Source organism: Macaca fascicularis, chromosome 5 (genome assembly GCF_037993035.2).
Source record: "Macaca fascicularis isolate 582-1 chromosome 5, T2T-MFA8v1.1".
Classification (NCBI taxonomy): Eukaryota; Metazoa; Chordata; class Mammalia; order Primates; family Cercopithecidae; genus Macaca; species Macaca fascicularis.
The window spans coordinates 24269219-24285905 of record NC_088379.1 but is presented as its reverse complement, the minus strand read 5'-3'; the positions used below and the strand labels follow the sequence as shown (position 1 = coordinate 24285905).

The following is a 16687-nucleotide window of genomic DNA, read 5'->3' as shown; positions in this document are numbered from 1 at the left end:
TAAATAAATAAATAAATAAATAAATAAAAAGGTAGAGCAAAAATACACTACAGTGAAACAAGTGGCTTCAGGTAGAATTGATGCCAAGATGGTATCTGAATTAGGTACTACTGGGAAGCAAGGAACAAAAATTTTGTTGATTATCCTGAGGTCTTGAAAAATGGATATTCTCACTTATTTGGTTTCTTTACTGGCAAGACTAGAGTGTTACAATCGCTAGTGCAGGGTATGAAAAGACCATTAGATATAAGGCCTTCAAATACAGCTTTGAAATCTTCCTTTGCTCTGTCTTCAAGGGATATTGGGGATGATTGGGTAACAGTTTGGTACAACCTATCTTCTCTTCGGTTTCTACTACAGTTATTTTTTTCTATGTCCGTAGACTTTTAAGGCCACAGAATGTCAGGTACAGTGTCAAGACCTTCATGCGGGGGTATGCATCAAAGATAATGCAGGAGGCAAAGGTATATCCACAGTAGGCACAACTTGATTATGAATAGAGGAGTCTTCTGGAACTTTAAGAAACAATTCCTCTCTTGCACATTTAATATTATGATTCCATTTGCAAAGAGGAGGCTATTAAATTTGCAGGGGTAGTTTCACAGACCAGGAAGGGATATTTTCACTCAAGGGCCCAGGGGTTACAATTAAGGGCTGGGAGATAGAAAAAATCTGTGGGTTATTTGAGAGACCTACCACTTGTGTGTATGTTTACTCTGAGGAGGAAGCTCAGCAAAGGTGGTGAAGTTTAATGCAGAAAGAGCAGCGCACGTACCTACCAGGAATTGATGAGATTGACCATCTGTCTTCGTTCATTTATGCTACTGTGACAGAATACTGGGTAATTTATATAGAACAGAAATGTATTTCTCATGGTTCTGGAGGCTGGGAAGTCCAAGATCAAGGCGCTGGTATCTGGTAGTTTGTTGGGGGCCTTCTTCCTATGGTACTCACATGGCAGAAGGTGGAAGGGCAAGTGGGGGCAAATGTGTCCTCACATGGCAGAAGAGAAAAAAGAATGAACTTACTCTGTGAGTTCTTTTTATAGTTGCATTCATTCATTCCTGAAGTAGAACCCTCATGACCTAAATATCTCCCATTAGTCCCCATTCCCCAACACATTTGCCTTGGGGATTAAGTTTCTAACATATAGATTCTGGGGAACACATTCAGACTATACCATCATCTATACAGTTAATTCACTTGAGTGTTTAAGAACAAAGCAGGATACTGGGAGCATTTTTCTTCTTCTGAGAGCACTCTCATTGATTGGAATTGAGGGATTTTTTTTTGTCTTGGTTTTTCTTTTATAAGATAGGACAATATTTTTTTCTGGTTTACAATATCTGTAAGTGTCCTTGTCAAAATGGCTGATGAGAAGAGGGCCACTTACCTGTTTGATCTGTAAGACCATAGTTTATTTTGGGCCTTGTGTCGTTTTTGTTCTAAAGCCCTTTCAAAATGTTCTAAGAGGTGTTTAGTTCAGGTAAAGAGCTATTTTCCATTCTAATTTCTACTTTTGAATTAGCCTTCTAGTTTTGGATTTAACTCCATTGACAAAATAAGACGAAAGGGCTGCTGTTACACTGGCACTGTTGTTAACTCCTGAATATTGTCAGGAGGTATGTTATAGTCTATCCTGAAAATCTCCTATAGTTTCATCTTGTCTCTGTTTGCATTACTGAATTATGATACAAAAGATTTTTATAGAAAACGTTTGGGATATTGCTTTTAGGAGGCTTTGTTCTACTTTTCAGGGCATTGTTTTGTTTTCTGTTTTTTGTTTTTTTTCATACTCTAAGTTTATTGGGGAAAGAGCGATCCTTGTAGATCCCTTCTCATGTCAGTCCAATCAGCTTTTCTTTAAATCCAAGATTTAACACCTGAGGATCTGGCCCATATATGTATACATTGATATATTTAGGTTAGGTAACCCTGAATCATATGCATTCAAATGAATCCTAAATTCTTTTATAAATAGTTGCTGGTCTTATCCCAGCACTCTGGGAGGCCGAGACGGGCGGATCACGAGGTCAGGAGATCGAGACCATCCTGGCTAACACGGTGAAACCCCGTCTCTACTAAAAAATACAAAAAACTAGCCAGGCAAGGTGGCGGGCTCCTGTAGTCCCAGCTACTCGGGAGGCTAAGGCAGGAGAATGGCGTAAACTCGGGAGGCAGAGCTTGCAGTGAGCTGAGATCCGGCCACTGCACTCCAGCCTGGGCGACAGAGCGAGACTCTGTCTCAAAAAAAAAAAAAAAAAAAAAAAAAATAGTTGCTGATCTTGTTTGGAAGTAGGGAAATCCTTGATTATTGCTCTTAATTCATCTTGGGTGCAAAGTTTAAATTCTGCAGTTGCCTGCATACCTGGCTTTTGAGGGGAAATGGATCTTTAGAAGCAATTAACATTTTCGAGTTTTAGGAGAGTTGTTGGGAAAATGCAGGAGGCCTGGACAAGAGGAAGAGAAGGGGTTTGTTGATGGAAGTGAAGAAAGAGAGATATCAGAAGGCTAAGGGATAAAAGGGACATCTGGATATAGGGAGTCAACCCAAAGGGGAAGATTTACTAGGAAATGAGTCTAGTTTGTTGTTGCTTAAGTTGTCAAATTGCTTGTTTGCTTTAGCCAAAGCATCTTTTAGTGGAATAATTCTTGAATCAGAATTTCCTTTGGAGGCCTCTGTGTACCACTCAAAACCTGTTGCCCATCAGACCTAAGAAATCTTAATTTCCTTTCTTTTCTAAGTTGCCCATCAAATAAAAAATTTTGTCAAGTCAAGTGTTTCCCAGAGTGGCCATTGAAGGCCCAACTCCGCATTGACAAAGTTATCCCACTTAGAGAGATAGGCACAGGCATTAGGATTGTAATGAGAGTATGTATAAGCAGCAGCAGTTTTTCCTGGTAGAGAGGATTTAGATTTGGAGCACCCCATGCATGCTGGCTATGGTGTTGAAAGTTATGCTCGTGCTTATCCTGTCTCAGCCCCCGGTCTGATTTTTGCCCCTTTTGAACACAGACCGGATAATCTGTGCCCCCTGGCAGGCAGAATATCAGAATGACCTCTTTCTTTGGATCAAAAGCAAGCCCTCAGAACAAAAAATCAAGATGAAGGGAGAACTTCCTCCAGTTTTATTGGTGACCCACAACAAAATTTGTCCAAACGGATGTAGTCTGGTGAGAACTGCAAACTCATCGGTCTGTGAAACTGGCTTAAACAACAGGGTTGTAGGGCCCATGGCCATGTTCTACCATATGATTCTCCTTCTTATGGAAAACAACACTTTTAGATAGCACAATACAAAATAGAAGTACAAAGGACAGCGCCAAGGATGAAAAGGAATTGCCTGATTCCACTAAGGATGCAAATAGGAACCAGTAACAAAATCTGAGTACCAGACTTCAAATGAATAGCTTAGGAACTCAAGGCAAACAGGGAGGAGTTCCAGGCCAGCACTGACTTACCAAGTTGGCATGGACTTGCCAAGCCATAGGCAACAAGGCACAAGGAGCCCCTGTGGGCATCACAAGTGGCCTAAGGCTGAGGTCCACTGCCAGGGACAGCACAGACCATGTTTCAGTGAAGTCTCCGGGAAAACTGGAAATTCAGAGCTTGCTAGAGAAAGGAGTCAGTCACCATCATTTGCATGTGTCAGTCGCAAAGGCAGGCAGGAGAGTGGGAAAGCTTTATAGTGAAAGATTCAGGTACAGGGAAGAATTCAGGTGTGCCGATTGGAGGTTGTTGGCAAGGAGAAGCTAGAGGTTGGCTAAGTAGAAACAGGGCATCTTATGTAATTTGTTTAAGGAGGATATTTGGCTTTCTTTGGTTGGTCTTAAGTTAGAAACGAGTAATAAAAGAGAAGCTGGCAGTCATTGTCCAAGTCTTAACCATTCTTGCCTGATTGCTGCAGAGGTGGTGGTTTGGAAGGTTAGTTGCTACAGAGGTTGTGGGTGAGAGTTCTGTTATCATATATGATCTGGCCATTGTCCATTTGTATAGTCAGTCTATCAAGAGGAAGATGTCATTGAGCAATTACCTGTCATTTAATCATCGTAACTGTCTCTTCCATATCCCTATTTTACAGATGAGGAAAGCAAAGCTCAGGAAGTTTGAGTAATGTATTTAAGGTTATACAATTAGTGACACTAGCAGAATTTAAACCTGTGTGTTCTGGACCTATTTTAAATGATGCTTCATCTTGTAAAGACCATGAGGTTATTTTGATGTTGCCCTATCTATTAAAAATAGTAATTACATACTATTATTAAAAATAGTAATTACATACTATTTGAAATAGTAGTTACAAACTATTTACTATTTTAAAATAGTAATTATATACTTTTATTAAAAATAGGGATTACATACTATTTTAAATAGTAGTTACAAACTATTTACTATTTTAAAATAGTAATTACATACTATTTTTAATAGATAGGCAACATCAGAATAACATGGTCTTTACAAGATGAAGCATCATTTAAAATAGGTCGAGAACACACAGATTTAAATTCTGCTAGTGTCACTAGTTGTATAACCTTAAATACATTACTCAAACTTCCTGAGCTTTGCTTTCCTCATCTGTAAAATGGGGATATGGATAAATACTTGTTGGATGAGTGAATGGATGAAAGTAATTTTAGAATACTTCTCTTGAAATTGCTTCCAAAGCTGGTATCTTTTGAATACCTTTAATGAATGCATATCTTGACAATGATTAACTTTTGGAAACAGACAAACATTTTCCTGAAGATGGTGAATAAGGTGAGAGAACAAGCTGGCTCAAAAACCTCGTGTGTCCATTCAGTAATGGGATTAATTTTGGGATTTTTGCACATTTTGCATGTGATTGACAAAGCAGCTTTGAAGGCTTTTCCAAAGACAAAGTTGCAAAAATAGTTGCATTTTGAGAATAAGAACTCAAGTTTCCAAAAGTTTGAAAGATAATACTCATTTTAGAAAGAAAGCTAAATTCTTGTTGTTTTGTGGTTTACCTGTCTGTTTAGTTTTAAGTAGTTAAATAGTCTATGTCATTCAACAAATATTTATCAAACACCTATTATGTATTTAGTGCTGTGCTTTGAACACAGATATCAATATAGCCCTTGTCAACCAGGGGCTCACAGTCTAGTTGAGACAGAAAATTAACAATTGAAATGCAATTCAACAAATACCATAAATACACTGATATATATTAATAGCTGGATGCCCTGGGAACATGCAGTAGAAACAGTGATGAGCTCGTGTATGTTGAACGACTGACTTCTAGGGGAGTGGGTTGGAGGGTAAGGGCCTGATTTGCAGTGTTTACTGATTTCCATGGCGTAAATGCTTCCACCTTGGCCAACGTGACATCATCAAAAGGGGAGTTGGAAGATGTGCAGTAGTATAACATTATATTGAATTTCTACCATATAGATAAAATGCATGTAAATAACCTGAAGAGCATAGATAATAGTAAAATGTAAAATAATTAGGAAGTGATGAATTTTGAGTATTTTTACTTTGGCTTTTAATACAATATTTGAGTGGCTGTATTTAAAAACTGGCTCACAAAATTCCTGAACATTTAACAAGCAGCTCTTGCAGGTGGGTGTGAATCAGTGCAAGTGGGCATACCACCAGGTGAAAGCAATGTCAGGAGTTACTGTAGGCTCACCTAAGATGAAGATTGTAAAGAAACTGAAGGCAGGGATCTCCAGCAGTGAACCTCTAGGTTGTTGAATTGTTACAGGACTGCCAGGTTTCTATGTCAGTCGTGCAGGAACAGACCAATACTCCGACAGCAGGCTTGCAGCAGAGAAAGAGTTTTAATAATCACAAGTTACAAGCCAGGAAACAGGAAGAGTTCTCAAGCTTCAATTCGTTTCATCGAGGGGTTCTAGGCTAAGGTGTTTAAGGGGATTTGTGGAGGGTGAGGGGCTGGAAAATTTGGGGTTATCGATTTGTTGGGGTAAGGGAGATGAAATCATCAGGATGTGACAATTGCATTCCTCCATGAATCAGTTTTTTATTGGGCCTTCCAGACAAGCTGGCATCCTTAGTTTTGTTGGTATGCAGGACCTAAAGAAGCAATGCAAACGAAAGCTTCTCTTCTCACAGTGTCTTAGATTTTATCTATAGAGCAGAAAAAGAATGAAATGTCTTGTGATAGGCGCCACATTCTCCTGGGGGTAGTAAGTAGCAACCAGATACAATTAAGTCGGCCATACTGCAAACTGGCTTAATAACAGCAGCTGTAAGCCTAGTTGGATTTTTTTTCCTCCCTTAATCAATTTTACAAAATGTTCTTGGGGATAGTTTCCGAATGGTCAAACTAATTCATTAATTCAATATCAATTTCTTTTTTTAGGCCCTACTTTATGCTGGGCACTGTTTTAGGTGCCCGGGGGAGGGGGGCACCGCAGCAAAAACCGAGGCCCTGCCGTTAGGTTAGAGAGTTTACATTCATGGGTGCGTGTGTGTGTGTGTGTGTGTGTGTGTGTGTGTGTGTGAGTATAAACAAACGTCTGGGATGTCACGTGGTGAGTGGTAAGTGCTATGGCTAAACATTCAGTAGTACAAAGGGGAAAAGGAGTAGGGCACTGCTATTTCCTATGGGGTTGTGTGGCAGTAATAAGTGTGGAAATGTATCAAAGTAAAGATTGAAGGTTCTGGCATCTGACAAACAGTTTGAATAAGGCGGAAGCACAGACCCTGCACAGATCTCAACCATCCAACAGGACTGGAACACAGAACTTAGAAAACCCCACGTACCTAGTTTTCACTCTGCTCGCCCGGTCTGCACAAGTGCAAAATCCTTTCCTGAAGTTCCTATTAGGAACACCAGGGTTTAACCAGACCAATCAGCTGCAGCAGGGCGGGGCTCATTTCAGTACCTCCTTTGCCTGAAGTCACCTAAAAGCGCGGACTCCCTCGCGCATGCTCAAACACGCCAACTTCCTCCTGGAGCGCCGAGACGGTCTGCGCATGTGCAGAATCGATAAGTGTTCTTTTTTTTTTTTTTTGTCCCAAGGCGTTGCCGTACAGTGCAGGAGGCGAGTTGCATTCTGGTTCCATCGTGAGTCTGGCGTGTGGAGCTGGTGCTCCCGCTTATTCGCCACTGTCGCCACCGCTGTCATGAACCGCGAGAGCTTCGCGGCGGGCGAGCGGCTGGTGTCACCGGCTTACGTGCGGCAGGGCTGTGAGGCCCGCCGCTCGCATGAGCACCTCATACGGCTGCTTCTGGAGAAGGTACCGAGCTGTCGGTCCCCTCCCCAGCCGCCGCGACCCCGGGGCTCTGGCTCCGCCCGCCGTTCCCGCTGGTGCTGCCCCACCGGCAGCTCTTTGCTGCTTGAGACTAGTCCCAAGTCTGTCTTAGCTTGGCTTGCCCTAGCTGACCGACTGCGGTCTGTGCCGTCTCAGCCTTGCCAAAGCCAGTGAAAGCCAAAGGGTGTTCTTAGGAGGGGGCTTTGGGGTCGGGGTTTTGAGTCCCTCTTTCTAACTTCGGGATGCGGAAGTGAGGGAAAGTCCCAGTGTACTTTTTTATTCGCGGAAAGGGCAAAGTTCGCATCTCCATCTTGCACCACGCTCAATGACTCAGAGCATATGTGGTGTTTGTAGACCACTGTATGCTAACTCGAACCACGAGGTTTCTGCCGAACCTCACAGGTCTGCCTCCTGCCAGCGTTCCTGAATTTTAATTTCATTAAAAGTTTTGTTGTGTTTTGTTTTTTGAGTCTCGCTCTTTCGCCCAGGCTGGAGTGCAGTGGCGCGATCTCGGCTCACTGCAACCTCCGCCTCCCGGGTTCACGCCATTCTCCTGTCTCAGCCTCCCGAGTAGCTGGGACTACAGGCGCCCGCCACCACGCCTGGCTAATGTTTGCATTTTTAGTAGAGACGGAGTTTCACCATTTTGGCCAGGCTGGTCTCAAAGTCCTGACTTCAAGTGATCCGCCCTTCTCGGCCTTCCAAAGTGCTTACAGGCGTGAGCTACCGAGCCTGGCCAATATTTCATTGAAGTTTGACAACTACCGCCCTTCTCCACGTCCCCCCGCCCCAATCGTAAAGCCCTGGTTTGAAGCATCTTCATTGGGGATGTGGTGTATTGGTGTTCAATTAGTTTAGCTTACGGAAATTTAAGTATCTGAGTAGATCTCATTGTATACATTTATCATCACTTCTCGAAATCTATAAATAGTTGTAATCAAATGTATAAACTTTTTGTCTCCTTGCTGTCTCTATATAGTGCTCAATTTATGCCTGAATTTTAGAAAACAAGGAGCATGGCAAAATACACATTAAAAAGTGAAAATGTATTCCTGTAGTGTTCTAGAGAACGATAGTTTTATTAAATATAATCATAAGTTTTTTTTTTTTTTTTTTTTTTTTTTAAGGGCAAGTGTCCAGAGAATGGCTGGGATGAAAGTACACTTGAACTCTTTTTACATGAACTTGCAATCATGGACAGCAACAATTTCTTAGGCAATTGTGGTGTGGGAGAAAGGGAAGGGAGAGTGGCATCTGCATTAGTTGCTCGTCGTCATTACAGGTATCTTTTTTTAAGTAGTATGGGAGACATCGTTTATTTATTTTTGGTTCAAAATAATGGCAGCAGTTTTCATTGTTAGATTATCAAATGTCTGTAAACCACTTTTTCCCTGCTCAAATGGATATGTAAACCAAATGCAACAGGGAGATGGAAACAATTTTATCTCAGCAGGTGCTTTTCAAAGACAATAGAGTAAAAATATGTGGGGGTTACCCCGTCAGGTTCTGGGTGACTAACACAGGCTATACATTTTCTGAGGAATGGTAACCCTAATAAACATATCTGGTTGTAAGAGTTTAAAAATTCGTTAAGGTTGTTTATAGTTTTCCATGTTTGTTTTCTAACATTGGCAGTGTTTTGTTTTGTTCTGTTTTTTGAGAATGGTTTGCAGTTAGAACTTTAAACTTTGTTTTAAACTGAATCCCATTTTATAAATACCTCTCTGTTGCAATAGATACAGGGAAAGGTGTATTAGATTATTGAGTGATTTTTTTCTTTTGCATTATTGGAGAAAGCTTTTCATCAATTCTGATAATGATTTAATTGGTAGTTCCAAATATGATCACTCATTGCTCTGTCCACCAACCTTTCTGTGAAGTGTAAACTCTTTTAAACAAAACTCCTCTCTTCCATGCTTTTACATTATAATGAAAATTTCCTGGGCATAGTAGAATTTGTATTTCAGTAAAAATCACTGCAGTCAAAACTGATGATAATGCCTAACTTGGATGAAAATTTCAGTTAACAGTTTGCTGATAACATGGTTGATAATATATGTAAGAAATGTTTTGTAAATGAGATTTCAGTGGTGAGGAAGTACAACATTAGTATTCTTCAATAATCTGCCTATACAGAATTTCTGAAATATTTGACTGTCAATTAGAAATTACTCAGGTTACAAAAGGGTTTTTTATTTTAAAGAGTATTGAGAAATATCTTTAAACAATGTATAATATCGTCTAATTTAAAATGAGTAAGATTTGCACACTGATTTTCTAGGAGCACATAGTTCTTTTAAAATTAAGGCAATATTTGAACCATCATTGGAACTTAGCCCACTGTGTGATTAGGGGAAAAGGAAAGAAAAAAGATAATTTGACTGGGCGCTTTGGCTCACGCCTGTAATCCCAGAATTTTGGGAGGCCAAGGCGGGCGCATCACGAGGTCAGGAGATCCAGAGCATCCTAGCTAACAAGGTGAGACCCGTCTCTACTAAAAATACAAAAAAATTAGTCCAGCGTGGTGGCGGGCGCCTGTATTCCCAGCTACTCTGGAGGCTGAGGCAGGAGAGTGGCGGGAACCTGGGAGGCAGAGCTTGCAGTGAGCTGAGGTCGGGCCAATGCACTCCAGCCTGGGCGACAGAGCAAGACTCCGTCTCAAAAAGAAAAAAAAAAGATAATTTATTGTTTCATATATTTCAGTTTTCTATTGCTACAGAACAAACCACCCTAAAATTAAGTGGCTAAAAACAATTACTTATTATTACCTCTCATAGTTTTTTGGATTAACTGGGCTTAGCAGGGTGAGTATTGCTTTGGGTCTCTCTTGTAGTTGCAGTGAGATACTAGCTGAGAGTTTAGTCATCTGAAGGTTTGCCTAGCATGAAAATTTCACACAGTCACTTCTGCTAGATTCTTCCTGGCCAAGCAAGTCACTAAGTTCAGCCCAGATGCAAGTGGAGAGGAAGTAGACTCCATCTCTTGGTGTGGGAGTAGGATGTGGGCACAGGGAGAAAAATAATTGATGGGGGCCGTCATTGAAAACTAGCTATCACAGCATAATTGATGAAGTTGTTTCAGTTTAAGTAGGAGAGTTCCACATCATTAATAGTTTGTGACATATATCTGTAACAGCCAAATATTGCTCCTGTGTTTTTTGGGTTATTATATTTGCATATTTGTACATTGTATTACTTAGAATGCTGAATGTATTTGTCCAGTTTTTGGCCCATTTTTTGCTTAGGTTCATTCATGGCATTGGACGATCGGGTGATATTTCTGCTGTGCAACCAAAAGCTGCAGGCTCTAGCCTTTTGAACAAAATTACCAATTCTTTGGTCCTGGACATTATAAAGCTGGCTGGTATGTACGGTCTTAATCATAATACTTTTGGCTGACTGGACACACACACACCCACCCCATTGACTATTTCCTTTATTATTGCCCCTTTCCAGAAAGAGTATGAGTGGCTTTTGAAAAGACTTTTTCTAAAAATAAAAAGTCTTTAGAACAAGATAGAAAATCAGAGCCATAAGCTCAGAAGTTGAATTTGGCATTGAGCTTCCCAAGAGTGAGTACAGAAACAGAAGCACTAGGGCTACGACTCTTATTATTTTTTAGATGAAATATATTATTTCCTCAAGAAGGATGCTGGGTGCTTAGCGGGATAACAGATTTCTGTTTTGCTGCTTATTTGTAGGTGTCCATACAGTAGCCAACTGCTTTGTAGTTCCTATGGCAACTGGCATGAGTCTAACTCTGTGTTTCTTAACATTACGACACAAAAGACCAAAGGCAAAGTATATTATATGGCCACGAATAGACCAGAAGTCCTGCTTTAAATCCATGATCACTGCAGGTAAGAGAAGAAAAGTGTTGTGTATAATGTTTTAAACATCACAATTAGAAAATTCAAATTTCTTATATAAAGATAAATGAAAAATTAACTCTGTTCCCTATTGCTTTTTTAAAAGAAAAAATTGTGGTAAAATAAATGTGACAAAATTTAATGTTTGTATTGCTTTATACAACTTTTAAGTTTATGGATACCTAAATATATATGGTTCCATAATTATTATTTGTTGCCGGGCCTTTGTTTATATACTAATTAAGTGTGCTGTTTTAATAGAAAAATGTGAAAACACTTTTTATCTTTAAATTATGCAAAATTTACTGTATACATTTTGTTTTCATAGGAGGCTTTTGTAGGCTATGCGATGGATCAGTGATCCTTAGGCTGCTGAAATTTATTACGTTTTTCTTTAGAGGTAAAACATTGAGTAGATGATTGTGATTTGTTTCAGCAAGTGAATTGTATTATTATTAATGTCCATCTCTGAAATAAAGTGAACTTTAAAATAAAACAGAAATATTGCCAGAGAATGAGTGGACTTACTTTTCTGTGGATTGAAATTGAACTGGATTAAAGTGATCCTTTTTGTCATCAGTGTCCATGTTATTACTTCTCTAGATATCCAACATTTGTTTTCCTTACTTTCTAGATTTCATTCTTGTCATATCCTAGTGTTAAATAGACTTATGGTCCTAAAATTGTGTATTCGTCCTTCACATTATTTTGACCTGCCTTTGACTAATACCAGTACTGAGCTGTGTATTTATTACCAGAGGAAGGTTAATCTACCAAAATAAATATTAAGAGTTCTTGGGTAGAATAGCATGCTTCCTAGAGTTTCAGGATCTTCCCTTATTTTAGTTCACACTAACATTTTTTTTTCTGATTGGTTTGGTTAGGTTTTGAGCCTGTGGTGATAGAAAATGTTTTGGAAGGTGACGAGCTGCGTACAGACCTGAAAGCAGTGGAGGCTAAAGTCCAGGAACTTGGGCCTGATTACATTCTGTGTATTCATTCTACTACATCATGTTTTGCTCCAAGGGTGCCTGATAGGTAAATTATTTGTGAATATTGTCCTTAAGTTATCAGTCTTTTAAATAAAATATGATATACTAATTCTCAAATATGCTTAAATAACACTTCGTAATAAATAAGTGAATGATCTGTTCTAAGAGAATAGATTGACCTTGTGAAGAAATAGCGTAATGGCTTGAGAAAACAACCATTTGAAATAGAACAAGGGAAAACAACTAGTACAGGGTGGGGAGCTCCCTTTATCGATTGAGTAGATACAGACTGTCTCTGTTTTCTTGCTCTTTGTCCTGTTTCTGATCTCTTAGCATGTTTTTTCTTATTATTTAATAGAAGTTTCTCTTCTAAGCTAAATGTTGAATTTACTTCTTTTCATTGCTATCCGTATTAATAAATTAAAAATTTAGGATTGTTTATTTTCAAATTGCTGTAGTTGGAAGATTAACTCAGATGTATACTTATGTGTGCTTAGTGGTTGTCATTGTCTGCATTTTGAGAATAATACAAATATTTAAGAAAATAAAAGCAAAAAGGAAAGAAAAAGCAAAGGTTTACTCTTCTAAAGGATAGCCACACATTTTTCTTCTGAAAATGTAATAGGCTCAGGTCTAGTAATATAGATTTCTGTTTTTGACTACAATTTTTTTTTTTTGTTTCATTTTAACATTTTGAATGGAAGAGGTAATAATTCATAGGAACTATATTGACTTTGGGCTTTTCTTGTAGCATCGAGTTATACCTTGGTTTTAATTCATGGAAGTACATTATTTGGCAGTAATGAATGCCATGTTGGCTTTTGTTATCTTACAGGCAAATTGTAAGAGACAATTTTTTAACTATGCTCTTAAAAATTTACCTTACTACATTCATGAGCCTGTGAACTCTATTTTAAGATTACTTTGCATATGCTGCTGTGGTTTATTCATTACTTACCAGATTTCAAATTTATATTGAAATATTAAATAAACATCATTCTTTATTGGTGGTTTTGATATATATATATTTTTTAATGTGATAGAAATCACATTTTGAAAAACAGCTAATGGATGTTTGTATTAGTTGGATTATTTATCCTTGTGGATACTTTGCTTTTGTTTCATTTTGACTAATGTCTTTCGGATGTTTACAGTATGCCTGGCACAGTGTTAAGTGTTTTACCCGTATTATCTCCTTTAGAAAAAATTTAATAAAGCTTTTTATCAGTCAGAAAAATTCTTGTTTGTCACTGTTGTGTAATGAATATTTCTGAATAAGAGTGAAGTTTAGGAAGAGGGTGGTGCACAGTAATGTTTGAATTTCTGACTTTATTAAATTTTAAAACTACATTTTGATTTTTTTTACATCAAGCTTCATTCCTTTATAGTCTTAATTTTTTGGGTACAGTATACATTTTGTTTTTGTTAGTTAATTAGACAAAAAGTAGAGGAAATTCATTTAAGGGAAATGTTGCAAAAAAGAAGGGTATTATTTCTTCTAAGTGATAAACACATTAAATTGGCTTCTAAGTTAGAAAACAATTTGATATATATGAAAAATATTTTTTCTGCTTCTCCTTTCATTTAATACATTTGTTTTTTAAACACACCCTAACCATTAACAGATTTAGGTAATTCAGATTATTTAAAAGTACTCTCAAGTTTTTTTTTTTTTTTTCTTTTAAAAATAGAGCTTAATGTTATGGAGCTTTATTTTCAAAGTTTTTTATTAAGGAATATTTTCATTAGAACACACACATATGAAAGTACCTTTTATTTTATGAAGAAAATACTTGTGTGTATCCCGGAAGGTCTATTTTGTTAAAAACATCATCTGATTAGTTTGAAGTAACAAAAAGAATTTCTATATCAATTTGTAGGGTTTGTGAAAATGAATGATAAAATGAGTTTTTAATTCATGAGACTTCAAGCAAGCAAATTGATAACTTGTTTTTGGTCTGAGGCAAACTGGATAAAAAAAAGAAAACTTGTAACAGATGAACATAATGGTATTCCTGCTTACAGTTAAAAATATATTAATGACATCTACTAGAAATAGTACATGTATTATACATAAATCGGTAATTCAAACTGTATATTTGAAATATATTCTGTCAAAAAGGACTTTACTTGTATAAAAATGCTTTCAAATTCTTTATACTTTAGAAAGAAAACTTTAATAGTTTTACTAAAACATAGGATTTAGTTTTAGTTTCATAGCATGAAGACATTTCTATTAAAGATGAGCTCAGTCACAAGAAGTATTTGGCTTTGTGAAAGAACATCTATTTATTATGCTGCCACTGAAATTTGTTACCTTACTTTGCATAAAGTTAGACTCTCAGATTAATATGAGAGGTGTAAAATGAAAAAGTAAGAGTAGATAAGGGTGGATTTAAAACCAGGAGCTATTTAAAAGATTCCTCAGTATCCAAGTTGTTGGAAAATGTTAGTTATTTTGGTAATGACACATTTTAATGTTCTGTATTTTTTAATACATTAAAGTCTATTTGAGTATGCATTTTTTATTTTATGAGATGTTTAATGTAAGATTTCTTAAGATTCCAGATATGCTAATTATTTTGCAGATACTAGCTTCAGTATGGTAAGCAAACAAAAGTGAAAAAAAAGAGCATACCACCTTGTGAGGGGTCATTATACATAAATCTTCTGGCTTTCTATTTAGGGAATTTTTAATTTTAAAATGATTTACCATCTACATAAATTTTTGTATTTTTTTCATATATTGATAACATTAATTTAAAAGCCTTTTAAGGTTTATTCAAAAGCGCTTGCTCTGTATTTCCAAGCTGCTGTATTACATGTCAAAATACTGCAATAGAAATTTCAGTATTTGTCGTTTTTTTCCCTTGATGTACATTAAGGATAACTAGTAAATTTTTTAAAAAGTTTCTGCACTAGCATTTATAAAGCACAGTGTGAGTATGTCTTTCTATTGAATATTTACGTTTATAGATTAGAAGAACTGGCTGTGATTTGTGCTAATTATGGCATTCCACATATAGTCAATAATGCTTATGGAGTGCAGTCTTCAAAGTGTATGCACCTCATTCAGCAGGTAAGAGAGTTTAAAATATATATGTCAAGGAAAAATTCAGTTTAACATATTATAGGATTATTACTTTTTCTTACAATCTGATATCGTAAAAACAGTTATTTATGACCATCTGCTTCAGGTTGTGTTAGGAACTTGCATCTGATAATCTCAATAAAAGTAATTATTCTTTGGTACTATGGTGGTAATTGGACTGAAAGCTTTGGTAGGCTAGAATCAACATGGAAATACTTTAGTAGTTTAGCTTTTAACTTTCTGAGACTGTTTCATTACCAGGATTCTCATTTTTCTAATATACTGGATTATATCATTTTAAAAAATATGTGATTTATTCTATATTTAAGGAATTATTGTACCTTATTATCTTAGACTAGAAGTGACTTCATTTATAAACATTCTAGTATATACCTGTGGAATTGGCAGGTTTTTTGTTTTTTTTTTTTAAGCATCAGCTAGATCCTGGTCATTTGTTTGAGGTTCTACTTTTGAAAATATGTCTTTGTTTCCCATGTCACTTGTAAGAACTATGGCCTACAGGCTTTGTGTATTCAGGCCTTTGCTGATTTGCTGATTTCATTTTCTGCTTTCCTTTTGCTTGCTGTGCTCCAACCACCCTTGCTGCCTTACTTTTTTTCCATTTTGTCACATGCCTGCACTTCCAGGCCTTTGCTCTTGCTCATCCCACTCACTGGATTGCTCTTCTAGAGAGTCGCGTAGTTTTCTTTTCATCAGTGAGACTTCCTCAGAAACTCTATCAATTTTTGTCATTATTGACAATCAATAACCGGTTACTGGACAAAGTGAATGAATAAATGAAATATTGTATTTATTTATGCATGTATGATACAGGCTATATAGTTTGTGTGCATAATTATGTTAATATACATACTCAGTTTTGGCAAACATGTCAAATCCTATCTAACATCTCCCCCTTCCTCACTAGCATTTTCTACTTTTTTATTTTTTTGAGATAGGGGTTCACTCTCTTGTCCAGGTTGGAGTGCAGTGGTGCAGCCACAGTTCACTGCAGCCTCAACCTCCCATGCTCAAGTCATCCTCCTACATTAGCCTCCCGGGTAGCTGGGACCACAGGTGTGCGCTATCACGCTCAGCTAACTTGTATTTTTTTCTAGAAACGGGATTTTGTCATGCAGCCCAGGCTGGTCTCAAACTCCTGGGCTCAAGCCAGCCTCCCACCTCTGCCCCCCAAAGTACTGGGAATACAGGTGTGAGCCACTGTGCCCAGCCCTTGCTAGCATTTTCTATCCCTCTTTTTGCTTTTTTACCATGTTCATTGATTTTAAGATGCAGTGTTCTATATTTTGACATCTGAAATTGTGATGTCTTATAATCAGTGGTGTCTTACAATGTTAATAGGCAATTTTTTTTAATGTAGTGACATATAAAATAATGATGTTTCTTATAATTAATGGCTCCTTGCTATTTTTCTCCAGAACACTTATCACCGTTTGATATAATGTTTGTTATTGACAGTAATTATAATTAAG

At 37.4% G+C, this 16687-nt stretch overlaps 1 protein-coding gene and 1 long non-coding RNA gene across 7 annotated transcripts in view; one reads left to right on the top strand and one right to left on the bottom strand.

Annotated features, from left to right (window-relative positions):
* LOC123573553 (uncharacterized) overlaps window positions 1-6908 on the bottom strand; it is a 47819-nt gene extending 40911 nt beyond the window's left edge. Inside the window, exon 1 of the long non-coding RNA XR_006698155.2 lies at window positions 6752-6908. This is a non-coding gene — a long non-coding RNA (uncharacterized lncRNA). The remainder of the gene's footprint in view (window positions 1-6751) is intronic.
* Window positions 6909-7034: 126 nt separating this feature from the next.
* Window positions 7035-16687, top strand: part of SEPSECS (Sep (O-phosphoserine) tRNA:Sec (selenocysteine) tRNA synthase) — a 40719-nt gene continuing 31066 nt past the window's right edge. For 4 of the 6 annotated variants that reach the window (XR_012434753.1, XR_012434754.1, XR_012434755.1 and 1 more), the window contains exons 1-6: window positions 7035-7228; window positions 8371-8525; window positions 10488-10606; window positions 10944-11102; window positions 11996-12149; window positions 15080-15182. Coding sequence is in view for 1 of the 6 variants with exons in the window: in XM_005554601.5 (XP_005554658.2) it covers window positions 7115-7228; window positions 8371-8525; window positions 10488-10606; window positions 10944-11102; window positions 11996-12149; window positions 15080-15182 (804 nt within the window). In the remaining 5 variants the exon portion in view is untranslated. The remainder of the gene's footprint in view (window positions 7229-8370; window positions 8526-10487; window positions 10607-10943; window positions 11103-11995; window positions 12150-15079; window positions 15183-16687) is intronic. The other 2 variants (XR_012434756.1, XR_012434757.1) reach the window with 1 other exon arrangement.